Here is a 15,891-nt window from a genome sequence, read left to right on the forward strand (position 1 = left end):
AAAAAAAAAAAAAAAAAAAAAAGAATATACAGGTTGTATGTTACATGGAAATTTCTAGACCACTACAGAAGAAATAAAAATGGAGTTTACCTTAGGGAGAGGAAGCATTTGAGGTACTTTATCTTCTGCTTTACTGCCATGGTATTTTACGATAAGTTACTGATTTTACCAAGAAAAAAACCCACAAGAACTATAATAATCCTACTCCCCAAAAATCTCTTAATTAAGCCTGACCTCCAGAAATTCTTATTCCACAGATTTGAGTTACAATAAGTTTTCCAATATTTCTTACTCCTACTTGAAAACCAGTAGTAATGTAACGGTTTTCACCATTTGGTTAGAACTTTATCTCTTTCCCTTTTTAATAAAAATCTTACTTTTTGCTCTCAGTTTGGGCAAGAGATGATGATGGAATTAATACCACCTACACACGTTTGAAGATAAGGGCTGGTGAGATGGCTCAGCAGACTAAGGGCCTGCGGAGGCACGTGTAGGGACCAGGTTTGATCCCCAGCACCACACGCTGTGTTGGCCCTGCCCGTGGGTGCACTGAGCCAGCCCGAGACCAGGCACGGTGGCACACTCCTGTAATCCCAGCTCTGGAGAGGCTGAAAACAGGAGGATCACCATGCGTCCAAGCTGCACAGTGAGACCCTGTGCCAAATACATAAGGAAAAAAAAAAGAAAAAAGAAAATGAAGATGAGCCAACTACTAAGGAACCTCCAGATTCTCTCAGGACCTGGAAAGGTGCACAGCATACCCCAAAGATCAGCTCAGTACAGGGCTCGTGAACCGTGCCTGCCAGCCAAGCCCAGCTTACCAGTATCCAGTCAGCTAGCAATGGATTCTACATTTCATAAATGGTTGGGGAAGAAACTCCGAAGACCATTACTATGTTACAACAAGGAACTTTGGGGCTGAGAAGTGCAGCTTGGGGTAGAGTTCTTGCCTAGCATGTGCACAGCCCTGGGTTCAGTCACCAGCACAATCAGAACACAAACAGAAACAAACTTACAGATTTAAATTTCAGAGTTCATCAATAAAATTTCACTCTACCACTGCCACAGCCATCATTTACATAGCCTACTCTCACCCTACAATGGCAGAATAGCTATGACTGCAACTGTACGGTTCAAAGAGCCTGTACACCACTCAGCTTTGTGTAGAAAACAAAGCAAAACATGTTCTAAAACCTGGTCTGGTGCAGTAATATACTGACTCACCATAAAGCAACCTCGTATGACATTTTCAAGCAGTGAATATTTAAAAAGCCCAAACAAAACCATTCAATGAAGTATATAAGTTACTTTGCCAGGGACTTTCACTATCCCAAACCATTTTCTATATTAAAGGTACATTACTCACAGCTTCTGAGTTATCAATAAATGGATCTGTCTCATCATAGCCGAAGCCTATATCAATTAAGTCTTGCAGCCGATCCTTCCGGGGTCTTCGAGGTTTCCCACCCTGCAAAAGCAGATGCATTAGGCTCACTCAGTGCTCATGCTATTTCCATACAATTTAAAGACACCTGTTAGAAGAGTTCAATTCATTTCTGCTAGCACACTGCCTGAGAGAGGGCAAATCTACCCATACCTTGTGTGTAAATTGCCTGAGAGCTTGCTTCAGAAAACGAAAACGGGGACAAGGCAACTTTCCACTGGAAAATCTGCCAGCATTACCTCACCCAGGTGATGACCAACTCAGCAGGGTCCTACTGATGGCAGAAACCCTTGTTCCACCTCCATGGCCTTCCTTTCAAAGCCTACAAGTCAGCCCAGCCACAAAGAAAGACGTGTCAAGCCCAAATTGTGGGACTGTCTTCCAAACTCAGTGAGCAGTGTTCCTCAGAGTCACGATTATCAAAAAGAAGGAAATTCTGAAAAACTATCATAGTGTAGATGAGTTTAGGAGACAGAATTACTAAATTAGCTGCAGGATTCAGGATGGAAACCATAACCTGAAAAAAGACCTTAGGAGAAAACTAGAAAAATCCAAATAAAGTATAGATCTAATTAATTGCAGTACATCAATGTTGGTTTCTTAGCAACAACAAATACACCAGGTGAGTTTAAGATAAACATGGGAGGGCAGCGAGATAACTAAGTGGACTAAAGTGTCTGCTTAGGCAAGCGCAGGGACCGGGGTTTGATTCCCAGCACTACATGCTATGCTGGCCCCGCCCCTGCGCGCGCCACCACCAAGACCAGGTATGATGGCACATACCTGTAAATCCACTGCTGGGGAGGCTGAGACAGGAGGATCACTGAGTCCAAGCTGCACAGTCAGACCCTGTACCAAATACACACACACACACACACACACACACACACACACACACACACAGAAGATAAACAAGGGAAAGCAGATAAAGACTGTATGGGAGCGCTCCATACTATCTTCCCAACTTTTCTATAAATCTAAAATTACTCTTATAAAGAACTCAAGGGCCAGGGAGACAGCTCAGTTGCATAAGCACCTGCCTAGCAAGCACAAGGTCCTGAGTTTGACTTCTGGTACAAAAATAAAAGGGAAAAAAACCTCAAAAAGCTGGGCATCATAATGCACATCTTTAATCTCAGAACTTAGGGGCTGAGGCAGGAGGATAGCTGTGAGTTTAAATCAGCCTGAGCTACAAAGTGAGTTCAAGACCAGCTGAACTGCATAGTGAAACCCTGTCTCAAAGACACTTACACACACACACAAACCAAACCCCCCCCCAAAAGCAGACCTATCAAATTCAAAGACTTGCTCTTTCGGGTCCTCTTTTCCAAGATGACGAAAAAAAGAAGGAACAACGGTCGTGCCAAAAAGGGCCGCGGTCATGTGCAGCCTATTCGCTGCACGAACTGCGCCCGGTGCGTACCCAAGGATAAGGCTATTAAGAAGTTTGTCATTAGGAACATAGTGGAGGCCGCCGCCGTCAGGGACATTTCCGAAGCGAGTGTCTTCGACGGTTATGTGCTTCCCAAGCTGTATGTGAAGCTGCATTACTGTGTGAGTTGTGCCATTCACAGAAAGTGGTCAGAAATCGATCTCGTGAAGCCCGTAAGGACCGAACTCTTCCACCCCGATTTAGACCTGCTGGTGCTGCCCCATGACCTCCACCAAAGCCCATGTAAGGGGAGCTGGGTCTTAATGGACTGAAGAAAACTCTTGAGAAAGAAATAATAAAATTGAATGTTACACTTTATACAGCATGTTGAGTGTACCTGCCAGAGGTGGGTTGGGTTAATTCAGCTTATCCAAGTTTAAGTTTGTACTCTGAAAATGAATAAAGAGGAACACACTGGAAAAAAAAAAAAAAAAAACAAATTCAAAGACTCAATCCAAAAATCAGCATCTGAAATCAACAGATACTTCTCAGATTAAAAAAAAAAAAACAAAACACAAAACAAAACTGTATGGCAAAGAAGTGTATGAAAAAATGTTCAGCATCATTGGTCATTAAGTAATTAATTTTTGGTCTTTTTGAGACTGGGTCTCACTATGCAGTTCAGGCTGGCTTTAAACTCACTTTGTTGCCCAGGCTGGCCTGGAACTCATAGCAATTCTTCTGCCTCAACCTCCCGAAGTTCTGGGATTACCTGCATGTGCCACCATGAGATTCCATATCACTCTAGAAAGAATGGCTATCAAATCTACCGATTTAACAAATGTTGTCAGGGCTGTGGAGAAAAAGGAACCCTTCTCCATTATTGGGAGTGTAGACTGGTGCAACCACTGTGGATACTAGCATGGAGATTCCTCAAAACACTGATTATTATAGGTCTCACTTGATCCAGCTATTCCCCTTCTTGGTACCTTACAAGATACCAAGCATCATAGAAAGCATCATACAGTAGTGATATATACACACCCATGTTTACAGTAGCATAATTTGTAATAGCCAAATCTTAGAAACAGCTCAAATGCCCATCAACTGGAGATGTTTGTTTTTTTTAAATACTACTCAGCCATAAAGAAGGACAAATATGAGACATTTCTAGGTAAATGAATGCAGCTTGAGGCCATATTCTTAAATGAAATAAATTGGACACACATGTATAAATACCACACTGTTTCTCTGGTGTGAGAAACTAAAACAATGAAGACCAAAATGTATAACAAATATTGTGAAACAGGAAGAAAATGTTCAAATGGGAAGGGGAACAAGGGAGGAGGTGGGGGAAAGGAAGAAAAAAATGAGAAAAGAAAAAAATGGAAATAAAGCTTTTATAAATAAGGAAGAGAGGAAGCAGGGAAGATGAGTTGAAGGGAAGGGAGTGGGGAATCAAGTTGTATCATGTGCAGGTATAAATTTCCTATGATGAATGTAATCATTATGTATACCTAAAATACATCAATAAAATAATTTTCTTTGAAGATAAAAATCTGTCCAGTAAAAAAATAGTAACTTGTTGTTGTTGTTGTTTAAAGTACTGGGAATTAAGCCCAGAGTCTTCACACAGCTACATCTCCAGCCCTCTTTATTTATTTTTTGTTTGAGATGGTTGTCCTGGTGTCTTGAACTTGAAAGCTTACTTGGAATCCTCAGCCTCCCAGTGTGCTGGGAATACAAGCATGCACCACTATGCCAAGCTAAAACTATATTGTAGTATCATCTAAGGATATACAGACATATACATATATTGTATGAAAATGAGTGCTTCAAAAATTGCCAAAATCAAAGTGAAGACTGCTGTCGGTTGTGCTGTGCAAATGTCAATTCCCGAGTTTTGATGACTGCAGTTACATAAGATTTTCCTTCAAATGACTCAAATTTATCCTTCCTTATGGCAGAGAAGTACTCCACTGTGTGTAAATACCAGATTTTATTTTAACTGTACATCTGTTGATGGACATATAGGCTCCTTTAAATATTTAGCGATGAATTACACTACTATAAACATGGGTATGCATATATCACAGTAGTGCGTCTTTAGTTCTTTCAGGAAGATACCTAGAAGGGGAACAGCTAGGTAGAATGGAATTTCTAGTTTTAGGTTGCTTTTTTTTTGTATTTTAGGGAAGGGTCTACAGGGTGTTCAGGGTCTCACTACCAGATTGGACCCACAGTGATCCGCCTGCTCACAGCCTCCCAAGAGCTGGGATTATAGGCGCGCGCCAACATGCCCAGTCTCAATTGCTGTCTCAGGGTGCCCTGGGGGCGGGGCCAGCACCCACTGAGCTATTTGGTTGGCCCTAGTTTAAATTTTTTGTGGGATCTCTCTGCTATCTCCACAGTGGTTCTGGCAGTCTGCACTCCCATGAACAAGGCACAAGGGCTCATTTCCCCCACAGCCTTGCCAACCTTTCTAGTGATTCCTTGAGAATGGCCATTCTTTCTGGGGTAAGATGGCATCTCAGTGTTATCAGTCCTCTGTTCAAGTAGGTGGCAAAATATTCTCCTGTTTTGTAGGCTGTCTCTTCACTCTGCTGGCTGTGCCCTCTGCTGCTGTGCAGAAGCTTTTTAACCTGACACAGTTCCATTTGTTGGCTCTTGGTGTTACCTCTTGCGCAACTGGGATTCTGTTCAGAAACTCCTTCTCTACAACTTCAAGAGCTACCTGTTTTATCTTCTAGATAAAATGTTTGCTTTACATTTAGATCTTTCATTCATTTGTAGTTTATTACATTGTGAGAGAGATGGGTCTAGATTCAATCTCTTGCATGTGGAGAGCAAGTTTTTCCAGTACTGTTTATTAATGAGGCTGTCTTTCCTCTAGCATATGCTTTTGCCTCTTTATCAAAGATGGCAGAATGTGCCTGGGGTTGTTTCTGTATCCTCTGTTCTAGTCTACTGACTCACAGGTCTGTTTTAATGACAGTACTATGTTGCTTTGATCACTGTAGCTTTGATAGATAGATAGATAGATAGATAGATAGATAGATAGATAGAGATGTTTTTGGCTTTGTTTTTGTTTTTGCAGTACTAGGGATAGAACAACTGGGGACCTTATGCTTGCCAGGCTGGTGCTTATGCCACCAAGCTATCTCCCTGGCCTTGTAGTATAATTTAAAATCTAGGATTATGAAGCTCTTTCTTTGATTTTGTTACCCAAGACTGTCTTCACTATTCTAGGTTCCACATGCATTTTAGGACTGTTTTCTATAGGTCTGCATGGAATGGCAGTGGTGTTCTGAGTGGCACTGCATTATCTTGGAAGTATGGCCACTTCACAGCATCCATTATTTCAATTCAGGAACAGGGCCCGCCTTTTTATTTCCTGATGTCCTCTTTGACCTCTTTACTTTAGAGGACTGTAGTTCTCATTGTCCAGATCTTTCACTTGCCTGGGTAGGTGAATTACAAAATATGTCTTTTTTCCTGATGCTGCGAATGGTACTATTTTCCTAATTTCTTTCTCAGTGAATTTCTTATTTACAGGAATGCTATTAATTTTTGTGTTGATTTTATAACCTGCTACATTGCTGAATTTGGTTGGTTACTAATTGAGTCTTTTGGTGTAATTTTTTGGGTCTTTTATCCAAAAGATGTTATCTGATACTAATGTAATGATAATTTGACTTTTTCCTTTCCGATATATCCCTTGTTTCTTCCCAAATCCTCTGGCTAATGTTAAAGTACTATGTAGTACAGGAGTGGCGATAGTGGATATCCTTTTCCTTATTTTAAGAGGAAAAGCTCGGGGCCAGAGAAGGATTTCTTTTTTTTGGGGTGGGGGGGGGTTGGCTCAGAATGCCTTCCGGGCATGTTTGGCTGGTTGGAGTTGTGGGGATCGAACCACAGCAACCTGAGGTTGACTGCTTTGTTGAAGCAGCCACTTAAACAACTGAGCTAAGGGGCAGGCCCCAAATTTTGTCAGCTGCACTTTGGTTTGTTTTTGTTTGGCGGAACTAGGGATTGAACTCAGGCCCTTGTGCTTCCCTAGCAAGCACAAGGGCCTGAGTTCAATCCCTGAATCCACCAAAAAAAAAAAAAAAAAAAAAAAAGAGGAAAAGCTTTTAACTTTTCCTCGAATATGATGCAAGCAATTGATTTGTCATAAATCAGATGATTGATTTAATATCCTCCTAGTCCTATTTTCTTTAAGGTTTGTAATCATGAATGGTTGTTGCACCTTGTCAAAGGTTTTTTCTGTATCTACTGAGGTTATCATCCTTTTTATCCATTTATGTGATGTATTACACTTGCTAATTTGCATATGTTGAACCACTCTTGCTTCCCTAGCATGATGTCTACTTGGTCATGATGCATGATCTTTCTAAGATCTGGTGCATTCTGTTTACCAGTATCTTTTGAGGTTTTTGTATTTATGTTCACTAAAATGACTGGTCTAAAAGTTTTTAGTTGGGTCCTTGTCTGGTTTTGGAATCAAGGTAATGCTTGCTTCTAGGAAGACTGTAGGAATACTCCTTGTCTTTCAATTTCATTAAAGGACACTCTCAAATTTTCTTCTTTTGCTTCTGTATTTTCCAAATTTTCTATGAAATATTACTATCATATTGGAAATATGCTAAATAATTTTAAACTAGCCATCATACATACCACAATAATTCTACTCAGTTATACAGTTTACTTTAAGCTACTCTTCCAACTCAAAAATATCTGTTAAAGGTTGGGGCATACCTCAGTGATGGAGTACATGTTTAACTCTGGGGTCTATCCCAGTACTAGGTAGGTATGGTGGGACACACCCAAAATCCCAGCAGTCGGGAGGCTGAGGCAGAAGGTTCATGAGTTTGAGGCCAGCCGAGGCTATAAGAGCAAGTTTAAGCTCACCCTGAATTATAGAGTGAAATCCTGTCTACAAACAAATAAACCAAAACCCCCCAAAGTTTTACATTCCCCCTCCCACAGTGCTACCCTGCATCTTGGCATGAGGACAGAGTTGTGGATAACCTGTGTTTGATACACTGTACCTGAACAACTTTCTCAAGTCACACCTGATTGGCTCAGGTGCTAGAAACTTGGCTCCACCTACCAATAGCTGTTTTTTTTGTACAGGTAATCAAACTCAGGACCTCATGATTGCCAGGCAGGTGCAGTGCTGCTGAGCTGGCCTTACCAACAGCTTTTTGCCAAAGTATTTCCTTTTTTACCCCTTCCCTTCAGTCCTGGGTTTGGAAGTCAGAGCCTTCACTCTGAGCTATATCCTCAGCCCTTTTATTTTACTTTGAGACCTGGTCTTGCTAAGTCACTAAATTACCCAAGATAAGCCATAATTTACAATTCTGTCTCCCAGCACTGGGATTACAGGTGTGCGCCACCACACCTGACTCAAGGCAAATTCTAGTTCCTTCCTTTACCAGAAAGGCCACTAGAGGACAGTTTTCTAGCCTCCGTCTGTTTTGTCTTCACCTCTTGGCCTCTGGAAAAACTGCCCATGCCTGCCTTCTGCTATACCTCCCTTTTCTATTCTCCAATCTGCAGCTCCCTAATTAAGCAGAAAGTCATTGAGGTGCAAACTGTATAACCTGGAATTAAGCTTTTGAGTTGCCAAAAAGGAAAATACATAGAAATATTAAAATTTTACCAAAACAAGCTCAAGACAGATCAGCAGAGGTTTCTATTAGTGTCTTCCCGATTGGACAGACCCATTTGAAATTACTTTCTTCCATCCTTAGCAAAAATACAATAGAATTTTACAGTAGAATCTGCAGCAGAATCCATGTCACCTAACAAAATTTCTGGACCTTTGCAGTTGCTATTACACCATTTACACTTTAAATAGATCTTATAAATATCAAAATTTATTCCCAAGAAAACCCTTGAATTTTGCTATACCTAAAACAAAGAACTCCCTTTTAATTCCCTTGTCTGGGTAGTAGTTCATTATGACTCAGAGAATACTGCAGTACTTACTGAGTCATTAGTACCTGCTTAACCTGATAGTCAGTGTCTCAAGCCAATGCAGTACGACTACCCTGTAATACGAAACTGAAAAACAAACAAGTCGCCTCCTAGCACAGGACTCTTCAGCGCCTCTAACAGTAAAGGGAACTAACAGCCAACACCCACCAACCACATGTGGTACACCGAACAAGCTTGGCTAAGACTGCTAAGAAACACTCCAGCCTCACAACTGAGAAAACATGCCCTGTCACAGTCTCCCCACCTGCCCAGCCTCGCCACACCCCATCTTTTTACTTCTATGCCAGTTAAGTGTGAAATCAGCAGAAAGACAGGCACGAGCTGACCTCAGCACACGAGGAGTGTACACAGGTTTCTATAATCTCCACTTACTCGGGTAAGACCCCCAACAGCTTCAAACTGCTGATTCTCAACAGTCCCACAGGGACTGGAGGAGGGTGAAGAGAATGCATTTAGGTCAAAGAGGCCATGGAATTAGAAGGGCATGTCTTGGCAAGTGGCTAGAACTGGTAACTGCAACAAACTAGTGCTTCAGGTAGGAATTCTTCCCTGCCCTTTGCTTAAGACCCCCTCCCTCTTCCAGTTTGTTTTAAAAGGTTATTTTATCTTTTTACTTTGCATTTATTCCTCAGCATCCTGGATTGGTTCCAGGATACTTCAAATACCCAAATCCACATTTGCTCAGGCCCTTGGGACAAGGCATCATAGCATTTGTATGGGACCTCCTCACTTTCCCCTACATACGTTTACATTTTCTCTAGATTATTTACAGTACTTAATGCAGTGTGCATGCCATATAAATAGTGGTCATACTATACTGTTTAGAATGATATAGGGGGCCTGGCCCTAGCTCAGGCCTTTAAGTGGCTGCTTCCACAAAGTTCTCAGCCTCAGGTTGCTGGAGTTCGAACCTTACAACTCTCGCGCTGGCCAAAAGTGCCCTGAAGCCATTCGAGAAACAAAAAAAAAGAATGATATAAGGTCCTGATTTCGATCACCAGTACCAAAAAAAAAGTATACGTATAATGATGGCAATAATAAAATGTACATGTTCAGTACAGCTGCAATTATTTTTTCAGGAATATTTTTAATCTGCAGTTGGGTGAACCCATGGATGAGGTTATGGGAGGCTGGCTGTGTATGTGGTATTATACTGTTGGTCTACAGAAACCCAAATACACAGGTATTCATGTTTTACAAGGAAAATTCATTGTATGGTGATGGTCCCCAGTTTGTCCAAACAAACCCATTCACCCAAAGCCCTATCGGGTTGACCCTAAGGGCCAGACCTGTAATACTGGCGAAAATACAGACCTTCGGAATTTCTCATGGAAGCCCTAACCTCTCAGCAGGTATGATCAACTAATGAGTAGCTGCTGTAATTCTGACCTACTCGGGGAAAGAACAGAAATGCTCTCATAACATCCACTTGTATCAGTACTGTACTTGAGGATACTTAAATCCATAATTATTTTAAGTACAAAATTATAATTCTTTTGACTCAACTAAATAGTATTTATTGTGAAAAAGTTACTCATCAGACATGATAGTTCTTTTAAAATAGCAAAATTTGTTAAAACATACCTGGACAAAAATCAGTTTTATAACCCATATCAAAAGAAAATCAAGACCTTTTAAAAATATAATTTGTCTCTGAATGAGTACTACTCCAGTGAATCAACTTTTTTATAAGGCTATTCACAATTACTTTGATATCACCAAATCTACCCCCATCCTTCTTTTGATGATAAGTACAAAGCCACTAGGGCTCTGAGAGCCCCAAATCACATAGAATGAAGCATGCAAGGTGTTATTCAAAGCCTTGATCGTGCAGTGAGTGGATATTGAAGTTGTAATGATTCATGAAAGCTAATGAGTGGCTGGCAGAACACAACTCTTCCTACCCAGGAGGTCCTCAGAACCAAATTCTAAACTTGAGCCCTCACTAGGCACCAGGTACTGCACGTTCACCGATTTGTATCTAATTCTAGGTGCATCATATTTCAAGACAGCTAGTGCAACAGATTTCAAGAGAAATGACTCTTCCATGCATCACAGGTTATCCTACGTCCTAGAAAGAAGTCTAGGACAAATCCGTATCTATTAAACTGAACTTCATGCCCTGCTGTAGAGTACAGATATCCTGAAGAAAAAAAAAAAAAAAAATTTAGAAGCCACCTAGAAACTGAGCTGGAACCTGGGACGTTTAGCCTGTTTGCAGTATTAACTGGGAATGGGGATGGAATGGCAGCCTCTTTAAACTTAATATTCCCTCTTTCTAACAGTTACCAACAAGACAAATTTACAACTTACAGAGTAGTAGAAATATCAAAACTATTCAGTAATAAGATTTATGTAGAGCAACCAATTTCGTGTGGTCTAGTACAAGTATTTCAATAACACTGCCTCATCCAAAAACAAAGACAAAAGACCATTTAGCAATTGTTGCAGTGTATCTGAGCCTAACAGCCACATAGTAGGAAACAGGGCAAAGGCCATAAAAATGGGACCAAACAGGAGGGGTGTTATGGTTTGTGTATAGGTGTCCCCCCAAAGCCTCATGCAGTCTTGGGGTGGCTCCCAGAGTTTGAGTTTGATTACTGTGGGTGTGGCTGCTGCACCTGCCCTGGGGCACGTAATCTGCATCACAATGTAAGGAGGGAAGAGAAGCTGGCTGCTTGAGCTGCTGCTACCTCTCTCTGGCGCTCTTGCTCTTTGCTGCCACCCTGAAAGGTTGCTCTCTGCTGTGTTGCTGTGCCTTGGAGCCAGCTGAGTAAGGACTGAAACCTCCAGTAACTGTGAGCTAAATAAACCTTTCCTTCCTTCATTGTGAGCGTCGGGTATTTCTCCCAGCAACAAGAGAAGAGTAACTAAGACAAGGGGAAACTCCCTAAATTCAATATGCTGTACAGTGTTTTCTTACAACTTTATACTCCCTCTTGATATCACCAATTTTCAGCTACAAGGACATCTTAATTTGTTATCCTGACTACTCCTGTTTGACAGACATCTTTTGTGATGGTCCAGAGTCAAAAAAATTATCTTCTCTCAGGTCACTTTGGCCTAGTAATTTTCTTAAATGGTTCCAAACATTTTGATGTCTTTCTGTCTATTACTTAATGGTATGCTTCTAGGTTGATGCACATAAAATCTTCATGATGTAGCTAGGGCATTTCAAATTTCTAATTAGATAAAAATAAGACTGAGCCAAACCAAACTGTAGAAAAGAAATATAGTTTATTAATTTTTTTTTTTTTTTTGGCATTTTTTAGGGAAAGGTCTACAAGGTGTTCAGGGTTTCACGACTAGACCAGACTTGTAGTGATCTGCCTGTTTACTGCCTTCCAAGAGCTGGGATTACAGGCACACGACACCATACCCAGTCTCAATTAGCATCTCAGCAAGCCCTGGGGGCGGGGCAGCAAGGCAGTCCCAAGGATCGAACCCAATGCCTGCTTGCAGGCGCTTTAATCCACTGAGCTATTTGGCCAGCCCGTTTATTAACTTGGATTATAAGAAAATAAGTTTTAATCCCTGAACAATGCAAACCCTAGATAAATCCAAATATTTTGGAACCCAATGTTATGTATCAGCCTCAGAACACAGGCTTTCTATACCAGGTACCATCCTAGAGCTCCACATAAGCCCTAATGCTACCTCCAGGTAGAACGTCATATACTGACTTGGGTTACTCACAGGATCCTATGCTAAGAATTTTCCCATATACAACTCCAATCCATGCTTTTATAACTTATGGCCAAAAGGCACACTAATATAACGCTGGAGTGAGTAGAAACTGTATTTCTTAATATATAGAAAAACTATAAACACATCCTTTGACCTGAATTTTCTACTTTTAGGAATCTGTCCTGAAGATAAACTTGAAAACCGATGAAATTTTACCCAGTGATGTACTGCAGCATTATTTATAAGAGCAAATTTTAAAAATCAACCTGAATCATTTGGGGACTGATTAAATAAATGGCAGTAATTCCATCAATAAAATAGCAAGTAGCCCTAAAAAGAAAGGAAAGGATAGGCTGGGGATATAGCTTAGTGGCATAAGCACCTGCCTGGCAAGCACAAGGTCTAGACTTTGATTCATGGTACTAGAAAAAAAATAAAAGGAAAGGAGCAGGAAGGGAGAGCTCTTAGTTCTGGGTTAGAGAATAAAAAAGAACACCTTAATTTTATTTATTTTTATTTATTTATTTATTTTTTTTTTTTTTTGCAGAACTGGGGATTGAACTCAGGCCCTTGCGTTTGCCAGGCAAGTGCTTATTCTACTGAGCCAGCCCCCCGGCCCAGAACACCTTAAGATATGGTAAATACAAAAGCAAAAAGCATAATGTGTATAGGATTTTGTGTATAAAAAAGGTTGGGCTAGCGAGGCATAGTTGAGCGCGCCTGTAATTCCTAGCACTCTGAGGCTGAGACAGGATCATTTCAGAGCTTGAGGCCTGCTTGGGCTACATACAAAGTGAGTTCAATACCAACCTTAACTGCATAGTGAAACCCTGTCTCAAAAAGATTAAAAAAAAAAAAAAAGAGGGAGCGGAATATATATATCTATATAGTACTGGGGAAGGATAATACAGGATCGCCAAAATATGACACCTTAAATGATACTTGTCCCAGAAAAGACATTAGATGTCTTCACAATACAAGAGGGAAATGTGTGGCTATGATTCAAAAGTTCTAAGGGGGCCTGGAACTAGCTCCGTTCTTTAAGTGGCTGCTTCCACAATGCTGGCAGCCTCAGGTTGCTGTAGTTCGATCCCCACAACACTCCAGCCATCCAAAAGTGCCCTGAAGTCATTCAAGGAGCAAAAAAAAAAAAAAAAAAGTTCTGTAAATGATCAGGCATGGTAATGCCTATCTATAATCCCAGCACTTTTTTTTTTTAATTTTTATCTTTAAGACAAGGTCTCACTAAATTCAGGTTGGCCTCGAACTAACTTGGTAGCCCAGACTGACATTGAACTCCTGTCAATCCTCCTACCTCAGCCTCCCAAATACAAGTGGAAGTGTGGTGGATGCCTATAATCCCAGCACTTGGAAGGCTGAGGCAGGAGGATCACTGGGAGCTTGAGGCCAGCCCAAGCTTCACAGTGAGTTCAAGGCCAGCCTAAATTACATATCTAAACCTTGTCTCAAAAAGCAAAATAAATAAATATAAGTAAATAATAAATAAAATTTTGTAAATGTAATACTTCAGAGTACTCAGGAGGCTGAGGCAGAAGGATCATTTAAGTTTCAGACCATAGGGGCTGGGGAGATAGATGGCTCAGTGGGGTAAGTGCTTCTCTGGCAAGTACAAGGGCCTCAGTTCTAATCCCTGGTTCTGCAAAAAAAAAAAAAAAAAAGTTTCAGACCAGCCTGGACTACAAAGTGAGCTCAAGGCCAGCCTAAACTGCACAGCAATCCTGTCTCAAAAAGACAATCATCACATGCCTGCCAGCCCTGCCCTCAAGGTAGGCTGAGCTGGCCACAAAAACAAACAAACCAACAAACAACCCAGGTTCATCCCTAAAGACTTTGTAGCCACAGTCTGGGAATGATGGCCCATACCTATAATCCCAACACTCAGAAGGCTGAGGCAGGAGGATTGGTGTGAGTTCAAAAGCCATCCTGGGCTGCACTGCAAGACCCTGCCTCAAGAAAAAAACAAAACAAAACAAAAAACCCTCTCAAATTCACAGACATGAAAAGTATGGCCCAAAGAGGCTGAACAACTTCACCAACAAGAAACAATTACTAAGTAGCACAGTAAACCTAGAACCTGACTCAAATTCCAATCTATTCTCATATATTTCTTTTACCTTCCGGGTCCTAATTACCACAAGAGGTGAGCAAGGGCAACTACAATCCAGCTTGCATTTTGGTGATAACACAAATGGCAGGCTAGTGTGAGTTGATGGCTTCTCTCTGTAAGACATTTCTAAGCGCTCACAAAGAAACCCAAATGGCTACGTATAGTTACATGTTGTCTTGCTTCTCAGCTGTGCTATGCTTTAGCAAAGTGCGAAGAATAGTTAAAGTCATCAGATCAACAAGGTGTAGGGAGCAGGGCTTCCTGAACACTAATATATTTTAAAATTTGGAAAAAAACAACTTAACCAAGGCATTCAAATTATTATTTTTTTTTTTTTGCAGAACTGGGGATTGAATTTAGGCCTTTGTGCTTGCCAGGCAAGTGCTTATTCTACTGAGCTATCTCCTCAGCCCCTCAAATTATTTTTATATTAAAACAAAACAATACATTGTAGCATGAATGTAGAATGCATATAAGCACTTCACATCAGGGGGTCTAGAAGGATACTTTGTCCAACTCCTAAGAGCCAGGGGGGCTGGGAGATGGCTCAGGGGAATAAGCGCTTCCCTGGCAAGGCCTGAGTTCAATCCCTGGTTCCACCAAAAAAAAAAAAAAAAAAAGAAAAAACAGGCAGGAAGGGTTTTGAACTACCACAGCAGGAGAACTAAGGTAACAGCTTACTTGGATTAGACGGACGGCCCAAGATAACCATATCTGCCCACTGTGGCCCCAAGTTACCGTGGATCCCTAACAGCGAAGCGCCTCCATTTCCTCATCTGTAAAATGTGGTCAGGAGATTGCTTTACCTGTAGTTCTGTTACAAGAACTGGAAGTGATTACATTAACCAAACTGCCTGGGCCATAGAGCACTGCAAGGAGTACAACAGCAACAACCTACCTGACTGTCTGCCTGTCTCACCTCTCACCTGGCTTCTGCTTTCGAGAAGACAAGACAGGCAGAAAGGTAGCGTCAAGCCTTTCTCACCAGCCCCCACAGAAAGGAGATGCCCAAGGACAGAACTACCCAGGGAACACTGTTCATTATACTCACATATTTCATTTCAAACTTCTTAGCCAACATTTCCACTTCTTGCCTCTCCTGATGCTCATCATTAAGTGGGTCTTCTGTACGAAAGAGTTTTTTCTGATTCAAAGTGAATGGGAAAAGATACAAAAGTATTAGTATTACCTCAACTGTTATAATTGCTATATGTTAATATCTTCAATTATACTGCAATAATTGAATAATCACATATA

The 15,891-nt window shown here is 41.1% G+C and overlaps 1 protein-coding gene across 1 annotated transcript in view; it reads right to left on the reverse strand.

The window, feature by feature from the left end:
* Positions 1-15,891, reverse strand: part of Ubn2 (ubinuclein 2) — an 81,930-nt gene that overhangs the window by 58,091 nt on the left and 7,948 nt on the right. The window contains exons 3-4 of the mRNA XM_004629139.2: positions 15,686-15,778; positions 1,367-1,468 (exon numbers count right to left, since the gene is read on the reverse strand). Coding sequence (XP_004629196.1) covers positions 1,367-1,468; positions 15,686-15,778 — 195 coding nt within the window. The remainder of the gene's footprint in view (positions 1-1,366; positions 1,469-15,685; positions 15,779-15,891) is intronic.

This window comes from Octodon degus, unplaced genomic scaffold (assembly GCF_000260255.1).
Source record: "Octodon degus isolate 3935 unplaced genomic scaffold, OctDeg1.0 scaffold00027, whole genome shotgun sequence".
In the NCBI taxonomy this organism is placed as follows: Eukaryota; Metazoa; Chordata; class Mammalia; order Rodentia; family Octodontidae; genus Octodon; species Octodon degus.